General features: G+C 39.6%; 1 protein-coding gene across 1 annotated transcript in view; it reads right to left on the reverse strand.

Moving 5' to 3' along the window:
* XRN2 (5'-3' exoribonuclease 2) overlaps nucleotides 1-22,592 on the reverse strand; it is a 50,675-nt gene that overhangs the window by 13,723 nt on the left and 14,360 nt on the right. The window contains exons 15-27 of the mRNA XM_063327944.1: nucleotides 22,295-22,426; nucleotides 20,820-20,938; nucleotides 17,349-17,484; nucleotides 13,617-13,724; nucleotides 13,448-13,537; nucleotides 12,865-12,937; nucleotides 10,675-10,758; nucleotides 9,725-9,822; nucleotides 9,556-9,635; nucleotides 7,641-7,697; nucleotides 5,476-5,544; nucleotides 5,243-5,377; nucleotides 3,684-3,811 (exon numbers count right to left, since the gene is read on the reverse strand). Of these exons, the coding sequence (XP_063184014.1) occupies nucleotides 3,684-3,811; nucleotides 5,243-5,377; nucleotides 5,476-5,544; nucleotides 7,641-7,697; nucleotides 9,556-9,635; nucleotides 9,725-9,822; nucleotides 10,675-10,758; nucleotides 12,865-12,937; nucleotides 13,448-13,537; nucleotides 13,617-13,724; nucleotides 17,349-17,484; nucleotides 20,820-20,938; nucleotides 22,295-22,426 (1,309 nt within the window). The remainder of the gene's footprint in view (nucleotides 1-3,683; nucleotides 3,812-5,242; nucleotides 5,378-5,475; nucleotides 5,545-7,640; nucleotides 7,698-9,555; nucleotides 9,636-9,724; nucleotides 9,823-10,674; nucleotides 10,759-12,864; nucleotides 12,938-13,447; nucleotides 13,538-13,616; nucleotides 13,725-17,348; nucleotides 17,485-20,819; nucleotides 20,939-22,294; nucleotides 22,427-22,592) is intronic.

Genomic DNA, 22,592 nt, shown 5'->3' on the forward strand with positions numbered 1-22,592 from the left:
TTCCATCTGAAAAAGAAAGGAACCAGCTCTCCTGCCGTAACCACATCTTTTTGCAGCTCTAGGGAGCGGTTTAAGAAAGAGTTTAATGAAATCACCATAAAAACATTTAAAGCTACCTTATTACTATTCATTTGTATAGCTCTGGCAGAGAACAATCTTTGAGGGAAAAAGCTTGGAGCAGTGAATTACACTTCAAAAAAGCACAAAATTGGAGAAGAAACGACAATTAATATTTTCTTCAGTCCTCAAAACTTAGGCATTTCCTAGAGCTATAAGGCCAAGTAAACTGCCTTCTGTAGCAGCTCCTCAAGTAACAATTTATCTAATCAGTGTGGCAATCAAAGATGAGATTTTGTGTTTACTGATTGCACTAATCAAAAATCACTTTTCAAATGCAGCTAATTGACAAGTTTACTGACTGAAATGAAAGTCATAAATCAGATATCGCGTGCTGCAGAAACCAAATATGCCATTCACAGAGTACTGACACACTGCACTTGACTCTCCAAGTTATCAGCACAGACAATTATTCATCAACTGAAAATTGGCACATCAAAGTCAAATCAGAGAACAACAGTAAGGAACACCCACAGCAGGCTCTTGAGGAAGAGATGGCACTTTGGTTGACCGCATTGCCCTTCTAGAGTCTAATTTTACTTCATCATACATATAAAAACATAATACGTAAAATGAAAAGTTGCTCTGCATCAATCCCACAAAATGTGGCAATTTTAACTACATCAGCTCTAGTTTTTCAGGAATGTATGGGTTCCAGAGGCTTCCCAATCCAATCATGCCACAACACACAGCTGTTCTCTCACAATTATATAGCTGATGAATGTGACTCTGACACAAGAGAGAAACCTGCCCCATTGAGAAAACTCAGCTTATGCCTTCCCATTCCTTCTAATCTGATTTTCTAGTTGAAGATAATCTGTGCTTTGACACAGACATTTGTGCTTGAACTGAAGGGGGTGACTGTGAAAGGCAAGAAGATAGTTGTGCTGTCAGATCGAGGGACACCTTTTGGTACTCCTAGACAGAACACTGTCTGAGTGAAACTGGCCCACGTGCTCAATTCTGACCACAAATTTCCCCCAGAGCAAACCCACCGTCCATGCGGACTGTTTCTGTTCAATAAGATGGCCAGCACCTACTGCAGCAAGGTTCAGAAAGTTGCCGACATGCTCCCACCTTGACAGGTTTGCTTCCCACTCATCCCACAAAATCCATACTCCAGGATGTGTTACGGTGTCTAGGTGCGGTCCCGTTTCCAAAAGCATCCTTCAGTGTGAATGTCAGAAAGGCTGATTTCAGCGGAAATGTTGGGCTATGACACTTGGAGGTATCATTCTAACAAGGGTTTAAGCAAGGGTTTAACTCTTTATCCAGGTCTCTGCCAGGGTCTCTACCTGGGGAAAGTGGAGTTAAGACACATGCAGCCACTTGGCATTGATTAAGTCAACCACCACTGTTGTTAGCTGTGAAGACTTCACATTGCAGTCAGTTTAAATCAGAAGTTAATTAGAGTTTAAGACTAATCTCCTAGGACAGCTTGCTATCATCAGTAGAAGAGGAGGAGAAACACAACAAAATTAACTGACAAAGAATACATTTGCAGCTTGTTGCACTGCAGTCTCCCACAAAACCAGAGAGTGCCAGGAACCAGCTTCTTGACTTTGGGATGAAGGGCCCTGGAGAGCAACGGCAGGCACACAACCCCTGCTTTGTGAAAAAGCCTTTCTACGACTGCTGTCCGTGGCATGTGAAGCAGTGCGCCGCAATGGTGGCTAGAGGCACCAGCAGGTTGACCTGGTCCCTCTTTTTGCTACATGAACAGGGAAGCACAAGATCAACCTCTGCCTAATGGAAAAAAACCCAGCACTAAGGAAAGTGGCAAAATGAGAGAAAGAAGGAAAAAGGAGGAGGAAGGAAAAAAAAAAAAAAGCCTTGCTTTCAGATTTGCCAGGCACACCTGCAGAACAGCAACTAGGGATGCCTGAGGCAATTTGAGGGCAAGGAAGAGGCAGAAGATGAGGGGAGGAAGGGATGCGTAGAAGAAAGCCACCAGACAGTTTTTCTGAGGCCAACAGATGGACCGTGATTTCATACCGATCAGTGGATTCAAGCCTCCTCAATCTGAAAAATGATGGCACTGGGGCATATTTTTGCACATGAAGTGCTTCCTATACAACACAAGGTGCTCAGAGGACGACAGCTTTTTAAGTACCTAATTGGCAAGATCAGCTCCACGTACGTAAAGCAGAGAAAACTGCTTTGAAATAAGCATTTTCCACAAAGCATCAAGACTCGAGCTTCGGAAGACCTGAACAGCAGTATAGGGACTGATGGTCTCACGATTACTTCCTCTCTCCCCAAAACCATGCAGACTTTCTCTTTTTGGAGATTAATAACAAACGTGATGCCTATCTGCTAGTTCTGCTTTCCCATTCCCCACACTCTCCTTTTTAAATCATATCTCTTGTTTGTTTAAAAACCTCTTGTTTTCCTTTATCAAAGTCCAGACTCTCATATTCAATCCGTCTGTCCACTTAAACCAATCTGATTCCTTGCACAAGAAAGCTTCTGCACCCGCTACTCCACTACACTTCATCTACTTTGGGACTGGAATAAGTTTAATTCAGAGTGGCCATCAATATTATTTATTCGCTGTTTCATATGCAAAAAAAAAAAAAAATGCAAGTCAAGTATAAAAAGGCTGACAGCTTCACTGTGCAGTAATCTGGTCTTCTATATGTGACAAAACTTTGAAGTTCAAACTTTATCTGTGTCACCTGTTAAAACTTCAAGCGCTTGCATAATTCAATATTGCAAGAATTCAGCTGAACAGTGAGAACTTCTTACTTTAAAGCACCTTTTTAGGCAGCTTATCCTCCTATCTCAATCCAACCATTACAGAAATGCAGCTCCTGATCACAGGTAAAGAGACAGGACTCTCTAACTAGCATCCTTTTTGGGAGCCCTTCGTACAGGCATTCCTTCCCACGATGAAAAGCTCCACTTTAGGTCACGCGGGATTTATCTTACCATTTCCAGTGACCCACTTGTTCACCAAGCCAACAGCAGTGGCATCCCTGACCTCCTGACCATCTCCTACCACCTCTTTGCCAGAAGTTGCAACACCTACTGCAGGCAGAAGAAGCCAATACAGGCTTGTGAATAAGCAATTTTGGTTTGGTCTGGCGTCTCAGCACCAACCATAGCTCTGCTGTCAGTCCTACAGTCTCTCCTGATCTGCCACCATGCCTTGTACATTAGTTACTTTCTGTGGCCAGCACCCTCCTCTTGTTGTTCTCTTCAGACACAAAGCACCAAGCTTCTACTAAGACTGGTGACGCTGGCGATATTGAGTCTCAGCCACATACTGAACACATTCCAGGTAACAGACACTAGGAACCCTTAGAAGACAAAGTGCTATTTTTCCTATTGCATTTGAATACTGGGCACAGTATTCAAAATAGGATCTCACTTACAAGCACATAATTACATTTTAGTACATTTCACTACAGCAATTCCATAAAGGAAGAGCAATAGAGAAGAGCAACACAAAGTTAACAAAGATGGATGCCCGAATCCACTTTTTATTTGTAATAGCGCAACAGACCAAAACGAAACCGTAACATTTTTCAAACTCTGAAATGCAGAAAGCAGAAACCACTTACTTGACAACAATTTAGGAATCTGCTGCTGCCCACTCATAAGCGGCCTGGTGTATGGGCTCCCGTAAGTTCCAAGAGGTACTGCATTGGCATACATTCCCGGCATCCCTCTTTCCCTTGGCATTGTATGGCTATTATGTGTAAGAAATGGAAAGAAAAAAGAATATGAACGTCACGTTACAGCACAGCTGCTACCCAGTCCATCAAACACCCCAGCTCTCTCCAGTGAGTCAGTGGAGATGCGCACAAGCACAATGCAATGACTCGCCTACAGATCAGGGTCCCAGTCACACCACAAACAAAGCACACGCTTTGTGAGCTGGTCCCAGCAAAAATTCGGAAGGTTCCATAGCAAGTCACAATAAGCAGAAAAAAAACCCCACGCATTTCCTGCAAATTGGCTAAGAGTTCGGTAAAACTGAACTGCTGTCACATTTCCCAGAAGTGAGAGTTGATAGAGACACGGGACCTGCAAAATATTGGCGTGCCAATGTTTGCCAGGCCTTTACTGTTTTTCCTGCACGGAACTACATTCACATCAAAACTTTGATGCTTGTAATGTCTGCCACCCTGGACAGCAATTTAATGAGACATCATACGTGATCAATAACACAGCTATACTTTTTTTTTTTAATAACTATGACATGGAAGAACAGAAGATGGTTCCAAGTGTACCACTGGATGTAGCACTGGAACAATTATGCTTTCCAACACACAAATGGAGGGAAGGGTGTTGCTCTTTCTTCTTCCAGTTCCTCCAGAGCCATAAGATGAAGAAGAAAGTATTTTCTCTTCCTAAACAGACACTCGTGTTCAGTTGCTCACAGAGTTTTACTTGCTAGTAATACAACCTCCTCTAAAACATTCTCTTATGGTTCTGATAAACACATGGCTCCTTGCCCTCCTCAGTAAGGAAAAACATTTAATTTTATCTGTTAATACAATAACCCCAGCTCATTCTCTCATCCTGCACTCAGAAGCATTCTCGTACTACACCGCAGCACGAGAAAGTTACTTGGACTTTTGGAGAACTAATAAAAACTAACTGTGACAACACCTTGAAAAGTGACAATCAAAGGGATTGTATGGTGTAACACATACTTCATACACGTGTTTTTACAGCTTCTTAGTTTTTAAAAGCATAAAAGACAATCCTGTCTTCATAATAGTCTTAATTATCACTTGTGTGCCATATTCTCACTGTACCTTCTACACTTCAAGCAAGTAACCACCAAAAAAGTTGAAAAAGACAGTGGGAAAGCTAGTCAGAAATATTTAGTAGCACCTCCCCCCAAATCAAGAAGAATGCAAGGCATTACTGCAAAATTACAGTAATATGCAGTTTCCATCAATACTGAATTTAAATATCAGATGCCAAAATTTCCAACATGGAACACCAGCGCCTAACCTCTGACAGTCCATCCCCACCCCCTTTGTGTTGTGGGGGTTTTTTGTTTGTTTGTTTGTTGTTTTTTTTTTTTTTTTAAATTTAAAAAAGCAGTAAATGAGTATTCATACAGTCATCGCAGCGAGACAGTCAGTAACAACACTACCAATCTTACCCTAAAGTTCTAAACGCTGACTGGTCCAAATGGACTGGTTTTCTGTCTCGGTTAAAACCAAGCTGCGGTCTCCAAGGCCTGCCATCATTGTTGGTTTTTTCCCAGTCTCCCGGCTTCAGAACTGGAGCGGGTTTCCTTAACATTAAAAACAGTTCCATAAATACTTATCAGAGCAAATACTCAGATTAATGAAAGAAAATGGAATTATTCGAAAACGGACAGCTGATACTTACTTTGCACCAGGTAACACTACAGCCTTGAAAACAAAGTCTTCATCAAATTGTGGGTCTTTGAAAGAGATACTAGGAGAAAGCATTTGAGGATTAAGTTTACTTGATAATTAAGACAAGCAAGATTAAAAAGTAATTGCTGCTTTATTAACAGTGACATACAACACAGAAAAGGTAAGATTCAAGAACCCACAACTTAAACTGCAAAGTGCGTTTCTTGCACACGGATATACTGACTATATGGGACTTGGATGCCTCAGTTATTTTCCACAGGGCGATCTTTTTCCTCCCCTGTATCAATAGCGAGCCCAAAAGAAAGTTTAACTGTTTTCTAGACATTAGTCCTATGTATGGTAATGAAAGTATATTCTGCAGACCCTTGAGCACAAATCCTCTAGTCAAAGCACTGATTGTACTTGATTAAGTTCAAAGGCTGCCATGGTACAGACAGGAAGGGTAACAGCTTGCTATGTAGTCTAGTCAGAAGTGTACAAAACTTAGAAGTGGGATTTCCTGGGCCAGGGAGTTTTTACGCTGAAAGGCGTCTTTGCAGTTATATGCAGTTCTCGTGGAGGGATATACATGTATTTTCAGTGACATCTCGCAGACCCTGCATTTTGACCTGTCTAGAATTAGACAAACTAAATAGTAATAGAGTAAAAAGCGTCTGAAAGCTTAATTTCTGCCGGTACAACGCATTATATAGCGGTTTGGGTTTGTCCTAGGAAAATTCATCCACATTCCTAGCAATTCCAATCTCCTGGTGTATGTATCCAGGTCTCAGGTAGGTCCACTAGGGATGTGTTTGAAGTACACAGCACCAGCCTGCTTCCTGTTCTCTCCCTACCTACCATTTGATGTAGAAGAATGCTTGGGATGCCAAGAAAGATAAAAGCAAACAACTAAGCAGAATAATCTCACTCTTCCAACCAAAATACATCTGTTTTCCAGCACGGAGAATGAATGAGACTCAAAGGAAAGAGAATAATGGTTCTTTGGAAAATTCAGCCAAAGTCACAAGAACTGAAGAGCAGAATCATGACTGCTCATATTATCTCAAAAGACAGGAAGAAAAATCCTCGCAATAGAGAAACGGACAGAAGCGTAAAACAATTCAAACCTCCTAACAACGGCAGATGGAAAGCCAAAAACTACCTTTAACTCATCACTCAAAGTAACTAAATCCCCGTTTCAAAACATCCTTTCTACTATATCCTGACAAGGCACAACTTAGCATTTCTTACTGCCTGTAGACAGTTGTTCTCGTTGAACCAAGTTATGCCTCCTTGGTGGAAAAAATTATGCAGACAGATCACAAGTGATTGTCAGCGTCTCAAGTATCTTATGTGGCTCGAGAAGTGAAAGGTTGTAGGCTCAAGCATTACATACCCATTATACTGTGCCAAATTAAGTGAGAATGACATACAACACACTAGATCTACAGAAATTTGCTGTCACGTGCCAGAGTAATTAAAACCTTCTGCAACCACAAGATTTACTCTTGGAAACCCCGCATTGTTTTTTATGCATTACGAAGTTTCTTATTCTCCCAAACATCCCATTCAGGCCAAGTTAGTATCACTCCTTTACTTCTTAAAGACATGAAGCTTATGTTCTCAGGCATCCTCTGGGAATTGCTAGGAATAAAAATGGATAAAAATCTAAGAGGCAAAAGTCAGGAGCTGGAAGGCTTTTAATCAATACCCAATTCTATCTCAGAGGGTTGCTCTCATGAACGTTTTGTTTTCTTTAATTTAAAAGACTTGATACAGGCTATCAAGTTCTGTAGGTGTTGCTCTTTGCTTGCCAAAGACCTGGAAGACCCAACAGAGAGCAAGCAGAAAAGCAACAGCAGGAAAGATGAGGTATTTCTGAAGGGATGAAACACACTGGGTTTGATGCATTGAGAAACAACTATTTTGGACATCCCTGCAGGGCACGCCACTATGCACGCTCTGCTTAACCACCCTAATCCAAGCCCACTGTGTTACAACATAATATGCTGGATTCAATTTTCACAGAAAACCAGAAACATTTAATATAAAAGCTTCAATTTTCTTAAGAGATGGATTCTGTTGCCAATTCAATGAGCACAAACCATCAGAATAAAGTGAGTTTTGGCTGCTGTGTTTTGTACGCCATTGCATTAAACCCCAGAGTTTACTTACCTGACCGCAGAATTTTGTGTAAGATCACGCAGCATTGGAACAGGAGACTCCACTGTCCTGGTAAAGAAAAAAACCCTGTCAAAATGTCGTGTAACATACTTCTCCCCATTTGCTCCACTTTCTCTGTTGCTACCGCTCCCGTTCATCTGTCAACTAAGACAGGGACACATAAAAGAGACTTCAAAGATCAACTTGCCCTTCCCCTAAATCAAATACTTCTATAAGCAATGGAATTACTGGATCCTTATTTCTTAGTGTCATTACTTTTTCAGCTGATCTGTGTGGATTCTCTAGTGTCTAACAGTAGGTTCACACACTTCCCACTACCCAGCCGCCTGTTTACAAATCTTAGTACTATTCTGCACCTTGGAAACCTCCCTGTACTGCTAGGGTTTGATTATAACAAGCCAACAGGTTCTAAGAGGGCACGAGAAGACCAGAGAGGCAGATACGCACATGCAGCACCACGAAGACAAACCTGCTTCACTAGGAAGAAAAAGGCTTTGAAGTAAAATAAAAATAAAAGTTATCGGCTGTTGTACACAGCACTTAGAGTCTCCTTTTTAACTGAGATTTAATAGGCTGACATGCAGTTGCACCGTAACCCTTTCCTTCTTTCCTCCAGAAAACTTTACCCCTTCAATTCAAGCAGACAAACAAGGTGCTCGAGAAAAATCGCTCTTATCAATCAGAAACCAGATTTCTTCGTTCACCCTGCTGCGCACTACTGTCACAGACCCGCGTTATACACGGAGGTCACAAACTGCACGCATGCTGGCTGAATTTGACCCAAATCCCTTTAGCAAAGTAAGACTTATTCTGAAGTGGCAACATAAATGCCTGCTCATCATCACAGAATTCCTAGCAAACTACTTCTCCAGGTAAAAAAAAATAGCCATTTCTCATGCCCTATCTAGGGAAGGCAATGCCAGAAGAGTCTTTTTTCCTGCACTGCTATTCCCTCCAAGAACAGCTCTGACTTGCTCATATTCTTCACAAGCCATGACAAGAATAGAGAAATGTATATTAGTGAGTGTGACCTAGGATACATTATCTGTCCAGCAAAACCGGAGTGTTTGTGCATTTAATGCAGATGAGTTACTGAACACCTGCTTATGCCTCTAAGCAAAGTTAGATAAATGAATGCATATCCTACAATGCGAAGATGACACTGATAATTTCTCAAACTAAATGCATTATCTAGAAAACAAAAAAATATTAGCATTTTTTGTACGTGTAGCTGGTAACAGTCCCGAATTTAGTGCTATAGCCTAAATGGAAACCAGCAAAATATATCTCTATCTGGATTTTTCTTAATGCAATTAAGATTAGCGTATAAAAAGCAGAGCAGCTGGGTTTTTTTGGTTTTTTTTTTTTTTTCCTTAAACAGCACGCCCTATTGGAAGTTACAGACTGCATTAGATTAACATTCATACAAAAGCAAAGAGGCCAAAACGACATGACCTTACTGAATAAGGCTACTGATCACTACTACTTTTATTATATAGGCCCTGTTTACCTATTAAAGTTCAAACATTACTACATACATAAAAATCAGTCTTCCATAGATGGAATGACAAACACAAAAAAAGATTCATCAGCAAACACACACACACATTAGGGTGCTTTAAAGTTTTTTGATGCTGCTTTCAAAGCCTAGTTCTGAAATAAAAAAAAGATAGGATCGTAGAATGGGAGTTTTACTTGCCTGTTTTTTTTTTTTTAATGTATGCTGATGATAATACGCACTAAAAACCTAGTGGAAAGCACGTTCAACCTCAGAACTAAATGCATTGCCTTGTCAGGAGTTTTAGGTTTCTCACTGTGGGCACGAAGATACTTTTACTTAAATGCAGACATAACTGAAGGAAATGTCTTTTAGCATCAAACAACCCATATGAAAAGCCATACTCACTGATCCGGAAGAACAGCATTTTCATTCAGCGTAAGCTTTCCCTGGATTCCATGGCACAGCTCTGGCGGTATATCAACTGGCTATGAAAAAACAATTTTTCAGCTGAAGCACTTCACGAGACCTCCACCCTCACCATTTACACAATCCCTTAAGAACAAGTACAACCTACCTCTGTATTTTTGGTCTTGTACTGCTCTACAATAAAGTCACAAAGCGGATGGTGTTTTCCAACAAAGAGAACATCACCACCAAGGCTATTTCTTCTGCCTAGGAAAGACGAAGAGGATGGGATATAAGTTCAGAGCAAAGAGGGATGGAATGAATACAGCAGACCAGCACACCGTCCTGTTGACGTCTCCACAGAAGGAAAGCTTCAATGTGACTTAGGAGAAAGCTTTGAACATTCCTTGAGAGTAGTGGAAAGACAGTGTCTCTGCCCAGAGGAGGATGTCTCTGGTCACAAGGGTAGTTGGCCAACAGTAAAACAGGAATCTTGTGTTCACTGGGAGGAATGTTGAACTTAAAATAGAATAACATTGCAGATACAGAAAGGCTAGGTATAAAAAAACAAAACAAAACCAACCACACAACAAACCCCAAACCAAAACCCCCCAAGACCCACACACCTTCCAAGGAGTTTACCCACAAGAACCGGCTATTATTTTTGTACAATGGAGAAAGTAACACATACATTTGCCTACATAAGCTAACACAAAACTTCAGATATCATAACTGGACACAGCCAGCCTACTGGTCAGACCAGCCAATACACCTATCAGGTTTTACCATCAACTCTAACCATGGAAACAGTTTATTCTTTTGATTGCTACGTATTCATCTAACAAGTACTTTGACAGTGTATCCTGGTAGAAGCTTTTCATATGATTAAGCTGCCGTCTAATTTTCAGGTTAAGTCTTATGCAGGTCTACTTGAGTAAAAGAAAAGTGAAAGCTACAAAAACAAACCCATCAGGGATCATTCTAATTACCAGCACCATCCATAAAGAAGAGACTACAGCTTGCCATAATTCAATCTAACCAAACATCTATTATACCTTGCTCATTTAGGGTGAAACACAGTAGTAATAACTAACTGTAACAAAATATCACTATTCTTACTTTCTTCAGGAGTAAGGTCAGGGTAGACTTCTTCCAGGGCAGCTCTAAGGCGTCGTTCATCAACAAATGGCAACAACGCAACACCTAGGAAAATAAAACCATTTTTTTTTTCCACACTTGTTGGCAAAAAAACCAAAAACGACACTAGCATGGAAAGCCCCAATAGATTCTTTACCTGAAAAACAACTGTTGCATCAGTCACAGAAAAGAAAACCCTGCATTTTCAGAGGTTGTGACCATGCAGGCTGTTTAGAGAAGAATAGTTCAGCTGGTTGAAATGGGAAGCTCATCCCGGGTAGGCACTGGGAGGCAGTAACCTCTACCTGCACCTGCCGCTTTTAGGAACAAGCTGAGCTCGGTAAGACAGTCATTATTTGTTTCATTTGCTATAGATGCTCCCCTGACAGAACTCAATGCTACTTTATTCAAATTAATTTATTAAGAGACAACAATGGAAGAAATCACTCCAAGTTCAGCGACGAGGTGATACAGATATTATACATTAGGGACTATTCATACCAGCTATTAATTTTACTCCAAGATAACACAGGGGGTCCTTTCAGGATCAAAATCCCTCACTAAGCAGCACATCTCAGAGCCCACACAATCATACTGGATGAAGCTGGAGAATAGCCTTCCATGGTATGCTCCAGTATCTGTTGCCTTCTATTTTCTTCTATTATAAAATCCAAAAAAGCACTAAGAACTTCTTCAAATATTTACTTCTGTCGCCCTTATTATTGGTTGGAATCTGGAGCAATTATTTTAGTTTTTATTTCCCTTACCACGAACACTAGAGCTTTTCCTGACCAAGATGACAGTAAATGCTTTTTAATAAACTGATATTCATAGTCTCATATTTGTGCCTGTTCCAGTACTACCAGCAGGCAGATCTCAGGTATACTAGATAAGGTAAGGCCAAGGTATACTAGATGCTTTTTAACAGATGCAGTCTGTACTTCCAGCTTGGAAAATATTTCTTGCTTCACAACTGTCTTTTAAAGGATGAGAATTTCAGATGTTAATCCAGAACAAAGAGTATATAATGCAATTAAGCGTTAAAGGAATCCGAACTAATGTTACAGGCTGCTGAAAGCATGTGGGAGCTACTTAAAACATTACTGCTTCAGACTGTAGATTTGATATCTGGACAAAAGGACTAAGGAAAGTTGGCAGAATTGCAACAGAGGTAAGAAAGGGCTTCAAGTCACAGAGGGAAAACCCGGTGTGCAACATGTCTTATAATACCTAGGAATGTTCTCTTTGATTTTGGAACATTGTCCCAAGTAAGATACTCGTGTGTCTAACTGTGGCTATTTCAAAACACAGGTGAGCTGTCTTGGGGGAAGAATCACAGAACCGTTGATGTCAGCAGGAACCTCTGGAGATCACCTAGTCCACACCCTCTGCTCCAGCATGGTCATTTGCTGCTCAGGTTGCCCTGAGCAGGTTTCCCAGGACCATGTCCAGCTGGATTTGGAATATCTCCAAGGATGGAGACTACACAACCTCTCTGGGCAACATGTTCCAGTGTCTGATCACCCTCAGAGTAAAAATGAGCTTTCTTATGCTCAGATGGAATTTCTTGTGTTTCATTTTGTGCCCAAATAATTATTTATACCTATAATTGAGATGTTACACTATTGGTGCAATAGTATAACCAGCCACAAAATTTGGCAGGCCTTTAAAATTAATATTCTCTGTAGAAGAGCTGCATTAAATACTGTAGCTGTTCTTTCATTCTTTGTATGCATCCAAATATTTCTATATTCCCCAAAGCATTTTTCGCAAGATACTAATGAGACACTGATTGAACAGAACAAGATCCATTAATTAAATGCAAAGGAGACAAAAGACAATTACACAGTAAGGCTGACAAAAATAGAAAAATGATTAATCTAGTTCAGGACAAATTAACAAATCTAGAATGACTGCTGAAAGTACTAATAATCATTGCCAATCCTAAATCAGTTACTGAATCACAATTTGTTCTTTCATACTGATTTCTTTTCAAAAATATACCTGCTGCAAAATACTTCTCCCTGACACCAAGTACCACAAGTTACCTGTGTGACTTGCTCCGTCATTATCTCGCTAAAATAATTTTCCAATTTTTTCCTATTTTTACAGAAATTCTTAAGACTAAGGTCAGTATACTACAGCACAAAAAAAAGAAAGTTGAGATTTCACCTTGCCAAGCATATTTCTTCCCATTTAAATCGATAGCAAAATCTTCAGGATAGAAGTCAATTATGCTCGATTCCTGTATTTGAGAAAATAAAAAAATAATAATTGAAGCCAATTACGAAGCGGATTTAGAATGCTATGTAGGACTGTACTGCACAGAGGGCAAGCAAGCACCAAGCTAAGGAGGATGCAAAGAACTTTGACTAATAGAAACATATTTTATTAAATGCCATTTTAACACGAAGTGTGGTAGGGCACTTCCATTACTTAAGAGCATCAAAACAAGAAATTAAGCAGGTAGAATAATTCCAGATAACTGGGTTAATGTATCTGCTCCCCAGTTAAGTTTTGCCAGGTTTCTTGAAGAAAGTAAACAATCTTACTAAAGTGTAAAATAACTTTTCTCACTGAAACATCTGAATTCAAAGAATCACTTAAGAATCTTTGAAGAATTTCTGCAATCTATCAAAAACGTTCCTTCCTGGTTTCCATCATTTTTCTGCCTGAAGTAAGAAGCAGCAAGTCATGCTCACACAACTGCAAGACAACATAACCTTACGGAGAGGAATACAACAAGGATTCTTACCGGATCTGTCATAAGCTTCCTCCACGTTGGTGGCAGAAAATTTCCACTTGCTGCTGGAAATACTCCCATAAGTTGTTCAAGAGGCTTAAACTGTTGAAATTAAACAAGCAGATGTAGAACTCTTCTAATGAGCTGCTAAATCATAAATAAGTAAGTAAAGACGCCCTACCGGTTTTGAGCCTTTCTCAAAATCCGAAGGCATGTCTGCAATACCCTCAAAGTCAGAAGCAAATGGAGCGTAGTGAAAAGGGTAATACCAGTTCCAGGATGCACAACCCTAGGATGGAGAAACAAAATCAGACAAATCAGAAAGAAAAAAAACAAACAAACAAAAATTGCATAGCCCAGTCACTAAAGATGACAAAATTTAGCCCAGCATCAACCAGGAGAAAGAGGAGTCCCCATGATTAGAAAAGAAAGAGCTCTTGCCTCTAAAGGTACTCTGGACTTCAGGTTGGGACTTAACTTTTCATAGCCAGACTAGAGCGAGTGAGTTCACTGGACAGTGAATGGAGACCACGGGCATTTCCTCGGCAGCACAGAACAGCAGATAGACTTCTATGCCAAAGTACTCTTGCTATGTGCTAGGTTTGAGTCACTAAGGGAGACAGCCAAAGAGACAGGACCTAGCACCATAATGACACAAAAGACCTTACAGCAGAATCTTAACCTTAGCTTCAGGACACTGTAACATGTAACCTCATGCCTTTTTCCTCCCCCTCGAGAAAAAAAAAAAAACAAACCAAACAACACGCGAGCATGTGCACAAAGTCCAATAAAACCAAGCACAAAAAATTTCTTGCAAAGTGTAGGAAATCATAGTCTGTCCATACAGTTAACCACCCCTAGGCTAAGCTGAGGAGCCTGTAACAAATGGACACATTTTCAACTTATGTAGAGTTGCTATCACATCTCAAACAGGGAGATACACCCAGCTGACACAGAGTAGGAATTTCCAAGTTCTCTGTAATTGTATAAACGGCATAATCATGCCAGTCAGAAAGCCATTACAGAGGTCTCAACTGGAACAGAAGAAGTATTTTCCTGGCAGCACACCGTTTGCGCTACTGTATTTCAATGCAAAATCCCACCACTAACTTGGGAATACGGAGGACCAGAGAACCCTGATATGATACACTCTACAAGGTGTGAAAATGTGAACAGTATTTGTTGCAGGTTGAAAAGTATTCTGGTTTTAACTGTTACTTTTCTCTTCAGTACAAACACTAATACACACTTTGACTAGCATTTTGCTTTTCCCCTCTTATTCTTCTGTCTTGAATATTGGCAAACATGAAGTGCGTTCACTTGAAAGAGGCAAAGTAATCCTCAAAAAGGAGAAAATAAAGTAAACTCAAAGCACATGGGAACGCAATGCACTTTGTAAAGGAAAGGTGGCTCTAGGAGGTCTACGTCAAGTTTTCACCTCCTCAGCTATTTTTCTTAGCAGTACCACTTGAAACAAAAGCCTACTATTTTGACTTCCAATTCTGAATACATAAATGTCAATGAGGCTCCTCCAGCGATATTTTTGGTATAAAATTACAGAGACTATAATTATTAGATGTAATTCTTCAGATGGTTTCAGTATGTTTCAAAAGCCAGGTGGATTGTTTTTTTTCTTTTTTTCTTTCTTCATTTTTTTTTTCTTTCCAAACAGATGTTCCCACTAGTGGAACATGCTCTGCATGATTAGCTTTTTATAAGGATAGAAAAGCATGTAATGTATTCCGTCAGAAGTTTTACGGACAACGAGCAGCAGTTATTAGAACCAATTCTTATTACGGTAAAAAGAAAACAACAAACAAAAACTCTTAGGCAAACCTATTTTGAAGTTCCCCCGGACCAATAGCTTCCTCATCTAACTTCCATATGGGCAGAAAGTGATTTGACTGCTGCTCCGTACTGATACAAGGGACTGTCCATCTATTCTGTTGGGCAAGTACAAGCAGCAGCACACGCAACTATTCCATTGCTGTACTCTGTTAAGTCTGCAATGTAATTTTTATAAGGTCTAGAGAGAGACTTGCCTTCTCTTCGAGTAATCTGAATATGAAGCAAAACGGCAAAAAAAAAAAAAAAAAAAAAGCCCTAACCATTTGTGTACTTTCACCAAGTTTTTCCTTTGGAACACTCCTAAACTAGAAAATATTTTCTGTACAGTCATTTTTCCTTGAGGTCTTATGGGCACTCCTCAATTTTCCTGAGAGCACTATGGTCCTGCCTGAAGTCTGAAGTTGTTGTCAACCTCACCGATTTATTTTCTTTGCAACCGTAAACAACTATCACTTCTATATGCATCAGTCACTTCAGCAAAAACATCTACAAACTCAGAAGGACAAGGAGTCACCTCCATACATCTCAATAACTAAATGGGTTTTACAAGCTAAACTAGCGAGTGTTGCACAGGGACTTGCACGTATTGTTTTAAGCTTGGTATATGTCTGTCTTCCAGCTCCTATACATTTAGAACCACAAATCTCTCAACCAAGCGCATCCAAATTCAAGCCCGGTTTGAACAGCTATAAAAGCACACGATGACAACTGCGCAAGGCCAAGGCGACTGATCACAAAGCAATGAACACGCACCCCACGCACACTTCTTTAAATAAAACAAACCAAATTTTCCAATCTTCAAATAAGTATGAATATTTTGGTCACCAGTATATTTTGCCATATACTCCCTCCCTCTAAGCCCTTCAGTTTCCCTTAAAATCCAGACTGCCTTTTGCCGTGGTTTTGTATTACTGCATCACTGAAGGTCACACTGACAGTTTTCCAGCACACAGACACCTACAGTTAATCTGAAGATTCAGCTACACACTTTGGAGACGTATGGGCACCTGTGGAGTCCTAGGAACGTATCTTGCCACAGTTAACAGGAACACGGTTTGCTTTCAACAGACCTAAACTGTGCACAGGATCATGGTAATTTCCACCTATAAAGGTGTCCAAGTGACATTTGTCCTTTGCAGAAGGAGCTACTCAAGCACGTGGAGAACTCAACTCTGCTGCAGATCAACTGCAACAGATTTTCAAACCTTAAACCCTGTGACTTTCATCCACCAAAACATGCAAGTCGGAGCCCAAACTCAACTAATTCATACAGTGGCAGGGAAGGGAATGCACTCCCTTTTTTTTCCAAGGGGGAAAGGCGGAAAGGAGTACACGGTAAAATAAACTAACTTTAAGACTGCATGTTTTTTTGCAGGCACACAAGTTATTTGCCCTGCCCGTGCTCTAAGTTGGACAGCCACCTATGAAAAATGTGCAGTCTTATCAACATGGCACTGTGTTCAAGCTACAAAGCCCCGCTGAAACAGATAAACTTCACTGGCTCCAGCACATTCTGTTCCCAGGTCACACACAAAACGTAACTTACTTTGTCTTCAGGACACGAAGCTAGTTATTAACCATCAGTGCAACAAACCCCAATATGTCTAACTAATCTCTTGCCAATCTGACATCTCAATTATCAAAAGATTTAAATCAGATACAGATTACTTCAATCACAATACACTTCATAGAACATCAATACAATCTATGGAGGAGACTGACAACTCTGTTCCTTTCAAATTCGCACTAGCGTTTCACAGGCTCTGTCCTTTGTTCACCCATTTAGTCATCTCTAATTTCACCACACTATGTATTGCAAAGGAGAAATATGCATCAGTCCTTAATAAACTAACAAGCGCCGTTACTGTATGTGAGAAACAAAGCCTGTATTCAAATCTTGAGTGCCAAATAGAATGGGCACCCGCTTATTTTATACCTTCAAAAAAAAAAAAAAAAAGAGCATTGTTTCTCAAAAATGAGCAATGGATAATTATTATTTCCTGAAAAGAAACAGGGTGCAGACAGAAAAGAAAACTGATGTTTCAGTGAAGAATATTTTAAGTACCTGATAGTAGTATCTGAGAACCCAGCAAAGCCCTTCCACATAGGACTGTACAACTTTACGACGGAATTTCTCATCAGATGCATCAACATCAAATTTGTTTTTATAGTAGCGCTGTTTCCAACCAGTTTCCCATAACCTGCATAACAAACACAAAGAGATGTCAATACATGTTAATATATGCACATTTACATATCTGAATTAAAATATAAGCCAAGTCACTTGCAACTTCAATTCTCATTTTTATACAATTCCAATGAAAGCATAAAAACTGGTACTCAACAGCAAGAGAATAACATTTCACGGTTGGTATAATAGAAAATCCAGATGCAATTCTGAAACTACCATCCTGATAAACATGTCTTCAAAGTACTTATTCGGTGCAGGATAGATTTTCAAACATGTGCCTGCTGCTGTCAGGTTTTTCAGAACAGTATTGCTCCTAGCCGGCAATTTCATCTTTCTTACTAGGAATCTACTACCAAAACCGCCATTTGAACTTCGTTTTTTAACTCTTCCAATCATGAGAAAGAGAACTCTTCCCCCTCTGTATTTTGTTTAATCTACCCTAGGCCAAAATCTTTATCTTACTAGAGCGTCTTCTCACATCAAGTTCATTCCTCTATTCTTAACGCCCCTCTCAAGCGGAAAAGTGATAATAGTTTCCCTGCTACTCAAAATAAAACGTAAGCAAATAAAAACTAAGCAGCAGCAGCAGCTTGATTTCTCTAGTCTATTGCTGTTCAGACAAGCTATGCTACCAGCAGAATTATCTGCAACTCAGGAATCCCATGCTTGCTGACTCACATCAGCCAAGTTCCCTTTTGCACAGGGATTTCCAATCTTTCATGCCAGAGATGCATACTGGAGTCAAAAGCGCAATTTCAGACACCATTTATCCTTACTTCACACAGCTCCCCCTTACGTCTGTCTACGGATGGGGCAGGGGAAAACAACCACTTGCTCATCTTTGACAGACAAGCGTCTGAATCCCTCAGCTCTATTGTACAATGTTAGGAAAAAGAGCGAAGAATGTGCTATATTGTGCCACATTTCAAGCAAGAATATTCTGTGAAGTCTGACAGTAAGCACAGACCACAGGCTCCTCGAAAGAGCGAGAAGGCAGGGTGGGATCTGCTACATCTGCTGTGTTCCCTGTCATTCAAGAGGTGACACGTCAATTTTGAGAGAACAGTTGTGCCACAAGCAAGAAGCTATTAATATGCACATAAAACTTCAAGTTGTTAGTCCTAACAGACGTGACGTAATCTTGGGGGAAATTCCAGTTCGATTCGCAGACTGCCATCTAAAAAGGTAGTTTAAGTAATAGAAAGATTAACTTCTATTTAACATTTGGTTCAATAACGATGATATTATGCTTTATAACCGGTCCCCCTCACAAAACTATCTGGGTGGCTTCTTGGTTTTTTTTGGATTTGTTTTGTTGTTTTGGAGTTTTTAGTTGTTTTGTTTTGATTTTTTTGGTTTTGTTTCTTTTTTTAATTTAAACTTATTATTCACCACAGTGAATGCATTTTACACACACATCTCTCAAAGGCCACATGAATTTTGGTATTCAAGCAAACTAGAGTAAAGCGAATTACAAATCTTATTTAGAAACTGGTTAAATCAGATAATCCCTTAATAATGATTTTTATTTTTTTTTAAACAGAATTTTATTCCCAACAATTTAAAACTCCGCATTGATTGTCAAATCCGAAAATCATCGTTTTCACTGGTTTGTGAAAGGCTGTGACCACTTTAAATTACATACAGAAGCCAAATCACACAAGTAACCTGCAAGGTCAACTCAACACTTGTCAGAATCTCATAGTGCAACAAATACAGTGTATGAAGTCTTTAGGACAGAGCAGAGATCGATTTACGCTTTTTTACACGATGCACATCCTTTTGGTTTTACAAAAAGGATCTTCTCTTGCTTCTGTGCTAAGCTGGTTGCCCAGTGCAGGGATACTTTTTAAAATCTGACCTGAGCTAGTTCAAACATGATTCAAACTGACGAGGAGGTAGAGAAACCAAGAAACGTTTTCCAGAGTTTAAGAAAGCCAGGTGAGCAAGGAGAGAGCTACGCGCACTAAAGTCTTGAAGGACAGAGTCAAGAGCATCTGCAGTCTATGAGCATCTGACCCTAGGAGCTGCCTGGCAGCTAGACACTTGCATAAATTTCAAAAACCTTTTCTGTAAGATTACAAAAACCAATCTGCTATCTGACTAGAACCATTTTTTCAAGCTTTAAAGTCATTCAAAACACAAGATAATATTTTTGCAAACAACTTGGTTGCATCTAGTGCATTTATGCAGTTGTTTTTACTTACAATGAAAAGCATACAATTATTTTCCACTCAGAAAAGGATCTGAATAAATATTCTGACCTACAAAAGAGCTTAAATAACTGCAGATGAATGTAGTATATCCTTTTGCTTGACAATATGAACCCTGTCAAAACTATTGCTACTCGTAAATCACCACAGTTAATTCACACTAGTTGCTATAACACTCTTAAAGCTTCTTTTCCAATCTCTGCTAAAATTCAAAAGCAAAGCAATATTAAATGTATCCCCATTTTAGACTAAAACTTTGCTTGCTTGATTAACAAACAAATAAATCGATCCATTCAGATCTGCACAAACAGGACAAAATAAGAATGAGAGCTAGAATATCTGATACTGGAAGATCTGATGGGCCAGATGTCACAACTATGTCATGACAACAGTACTGGACGCTAGGGATCAGTACTTCACATGAAGTAACCCTGATCGTTTTCCCATGTCCACCTATGTCCCCTGACTCTACAGAAGCCAAAAACTTACTGGTTGCATTTATCACGACAGAACCTCTCACAAAAACTTACAAGGGCCCTCACCTTTGACTTAAAGGGCGATAGCTTGATTTAAACCTTTGACAAACACACACTCGCTGGTAATTCACTGTCAGTTAATGCTCATAAAATCCCTATGCCTTAATCATCTAGAGATCAGCTGTCCTAACGTATTTAAAGAACTTGTCATAGACAAAACGGGGCCTGCGACAAATCAAAGACGGAAGAAAACGCATTGCGAGAGGCAAGATAAATAATACTGCACACGCGAACATAACTGAATTTTATGGGTTAAATAGCTCAAAAATTCAACTGCAAAACAGTGGCATTCAGCTCACATAATCAAAGCTGAACAGTGAACGTCTAACCAATCTACTGCTTGGTCTCAAAGGGAGTAGTGGCTTGGAGGATGAAAACCTGCACGCATACTAATCTAGATACTTAGATTTAACAGCTATAGCTTACACATCTCACTGGAATTTACAGAATATTCTAACCCTCCACATTAATTACCGGTGGATAAAAAGATCATAGAAAAGCATCTGAAGGCACTGCTGCTCTAAGCTAAATGGCATTAATTAGACTGCATCTATTTCAGCAATTTGCTAACAAAGTGCTACAAAAAATGGCTTCACCTGATATTATCCTCTGGCTCAGGTTCACTGTCACTATCTTCAGCTTTTCGCTTAATTCCTCCTGCCAGGGATGGGCTGCCATCAGAATTGAGGCTGGTATTTGGAGATGATGAAGTTGTCTAGGGTCAGAATTATTATAGATAAATAGAGGGGGCGTGGGGAAAGGATTTATTAGGCATTTTAAATTCAAGTTAAAATTAACAGCTTTGTGATCATCACATGCATTATTTTTAGTTCCCCAAAAACTCAAGGCAAAAGCTACACAATCCTTGAACTATTAAGTCAAGTGGCAAAAGAGAAGAACACATCTTTGTATTAAAAGGCAGGCACTGATACATACAGGCAAAAAGTTCATGTATTTGAGAAAGAAAAAATGCAATAAGCAAGACATTTGATAAAACACGCTATTTTTTATATATATACCAATTTTGGAATGCAGCTGTTTTCTCTAGTCCTACAGCTTATGTTACAACTTCATTTTACAGTGAAAAAAATGCATATACGGACTACTGTAAAAATGCTGCTTGTAATTCAGAACTAGCAGAAATACTTCACATTTCTTCACAACTGATCTTTTAAACTCCTTTCAAATTTATCTCTTTTAATATTACAGAGGCTAAAAGAAACTTCTCCCATTCCATAAAAGAACTGATTTGCTTAACCCATGTGCAAAAGTTTCAAGATTAAAAGGGAAAAATAGCAGAAATTATACTTTGAAAAAGCACACTTTATTTAGTTACTTTTAAGAGACAGAACACACAGGTTTATGATGAAAAGGAAAAGGACCTTTAATCAAACATTTGTTCACTGTTTCAATCAAAATGTATGCCCAGAAAGAAAATATGCATCATAACTGTTATTTAAAGTTAACAATCAATGCTTCTAATAGGGCACTCAGCTTATTTCCAGTTTTCCCTCACTTTCTACTAACTTTCCAAAAATTTAATCTAAGTTTCTCCTCTTCCCAGTGAAAAGCAATGCTTTGGAAAGTAAAAGCAACTGACGAACACGTAGATAGGCAAATCACAAATTTCCAAGATACAGATATCTATGTCTGTGTGTGTATAAAAATTCCAAAAAGACTATTAAAAGACCTCCAGTTCAGGTATTCAGTTTGTGTCTCCGCAAACCTACTGAGGAAGTTCCTAAACCTGTACTCACAGGAGGTTCGACTCCACAAGTGCCAAACAAGCCTGGGGAGAAGAGCCACCGTATTTCATTCTGATACACTGACCTTACACTTGCCCTCCCGGAACTATTTAACAAGCAGTATCATACCAAACATCAAATAAAACCCACAACTTTATTCAAGTAGTCTCCCAAAAATTGGTTAATAAAAGACACTTCCTTGAAAAATACATTTTTGGGGGTCTGCTTTTCAAGAAAGCTCGATGGGAGAGAAAAAGGTGTCCAGAGTAACACAGGATGTGATTACTTCCCCTTCTATGTGTAAATACCTTTGAATATCTACTTACAGAATTCTGTCTGTCATGCATTCTCATCTCGAAGGCAGCCTGCCTAGGGTTACTGATTGCCTGAGGGCTAGAACGATTTCCCAGAGCTTGAGGGGAAAACTGTCCACCAGGAATAAAAGACGGCTGATCCCTCTAAAAGATAAATATATACAAGAACACTGAAAAACATGTGTAATCTCCACAGCAGCGTGGTGATGCTCTCACAATTTTGAGATTAACATGTGATATAAACCAAGCATAATTTACTCATTCACTCAGTTCAGCTTAAATTAGCTATGTTTGACGATCTCAACCAGAC

This window comes from Chroicocephalus ridibundus, chromosome 3 (assembly GCF_963924245.1).
Source record: "Chroicocephalus ridibundus chromosome 3, bChrRid1.1, whole genome shotgun sequence".
In the NCBI taxonomy this organism is placed as follows: domain Eukaryota; kingdom Metazoa; phylum Chordata; class Aves; order Charadriiformes; family Laridae; genus Chroicocephalus; species Chroicocephalus ridibundus.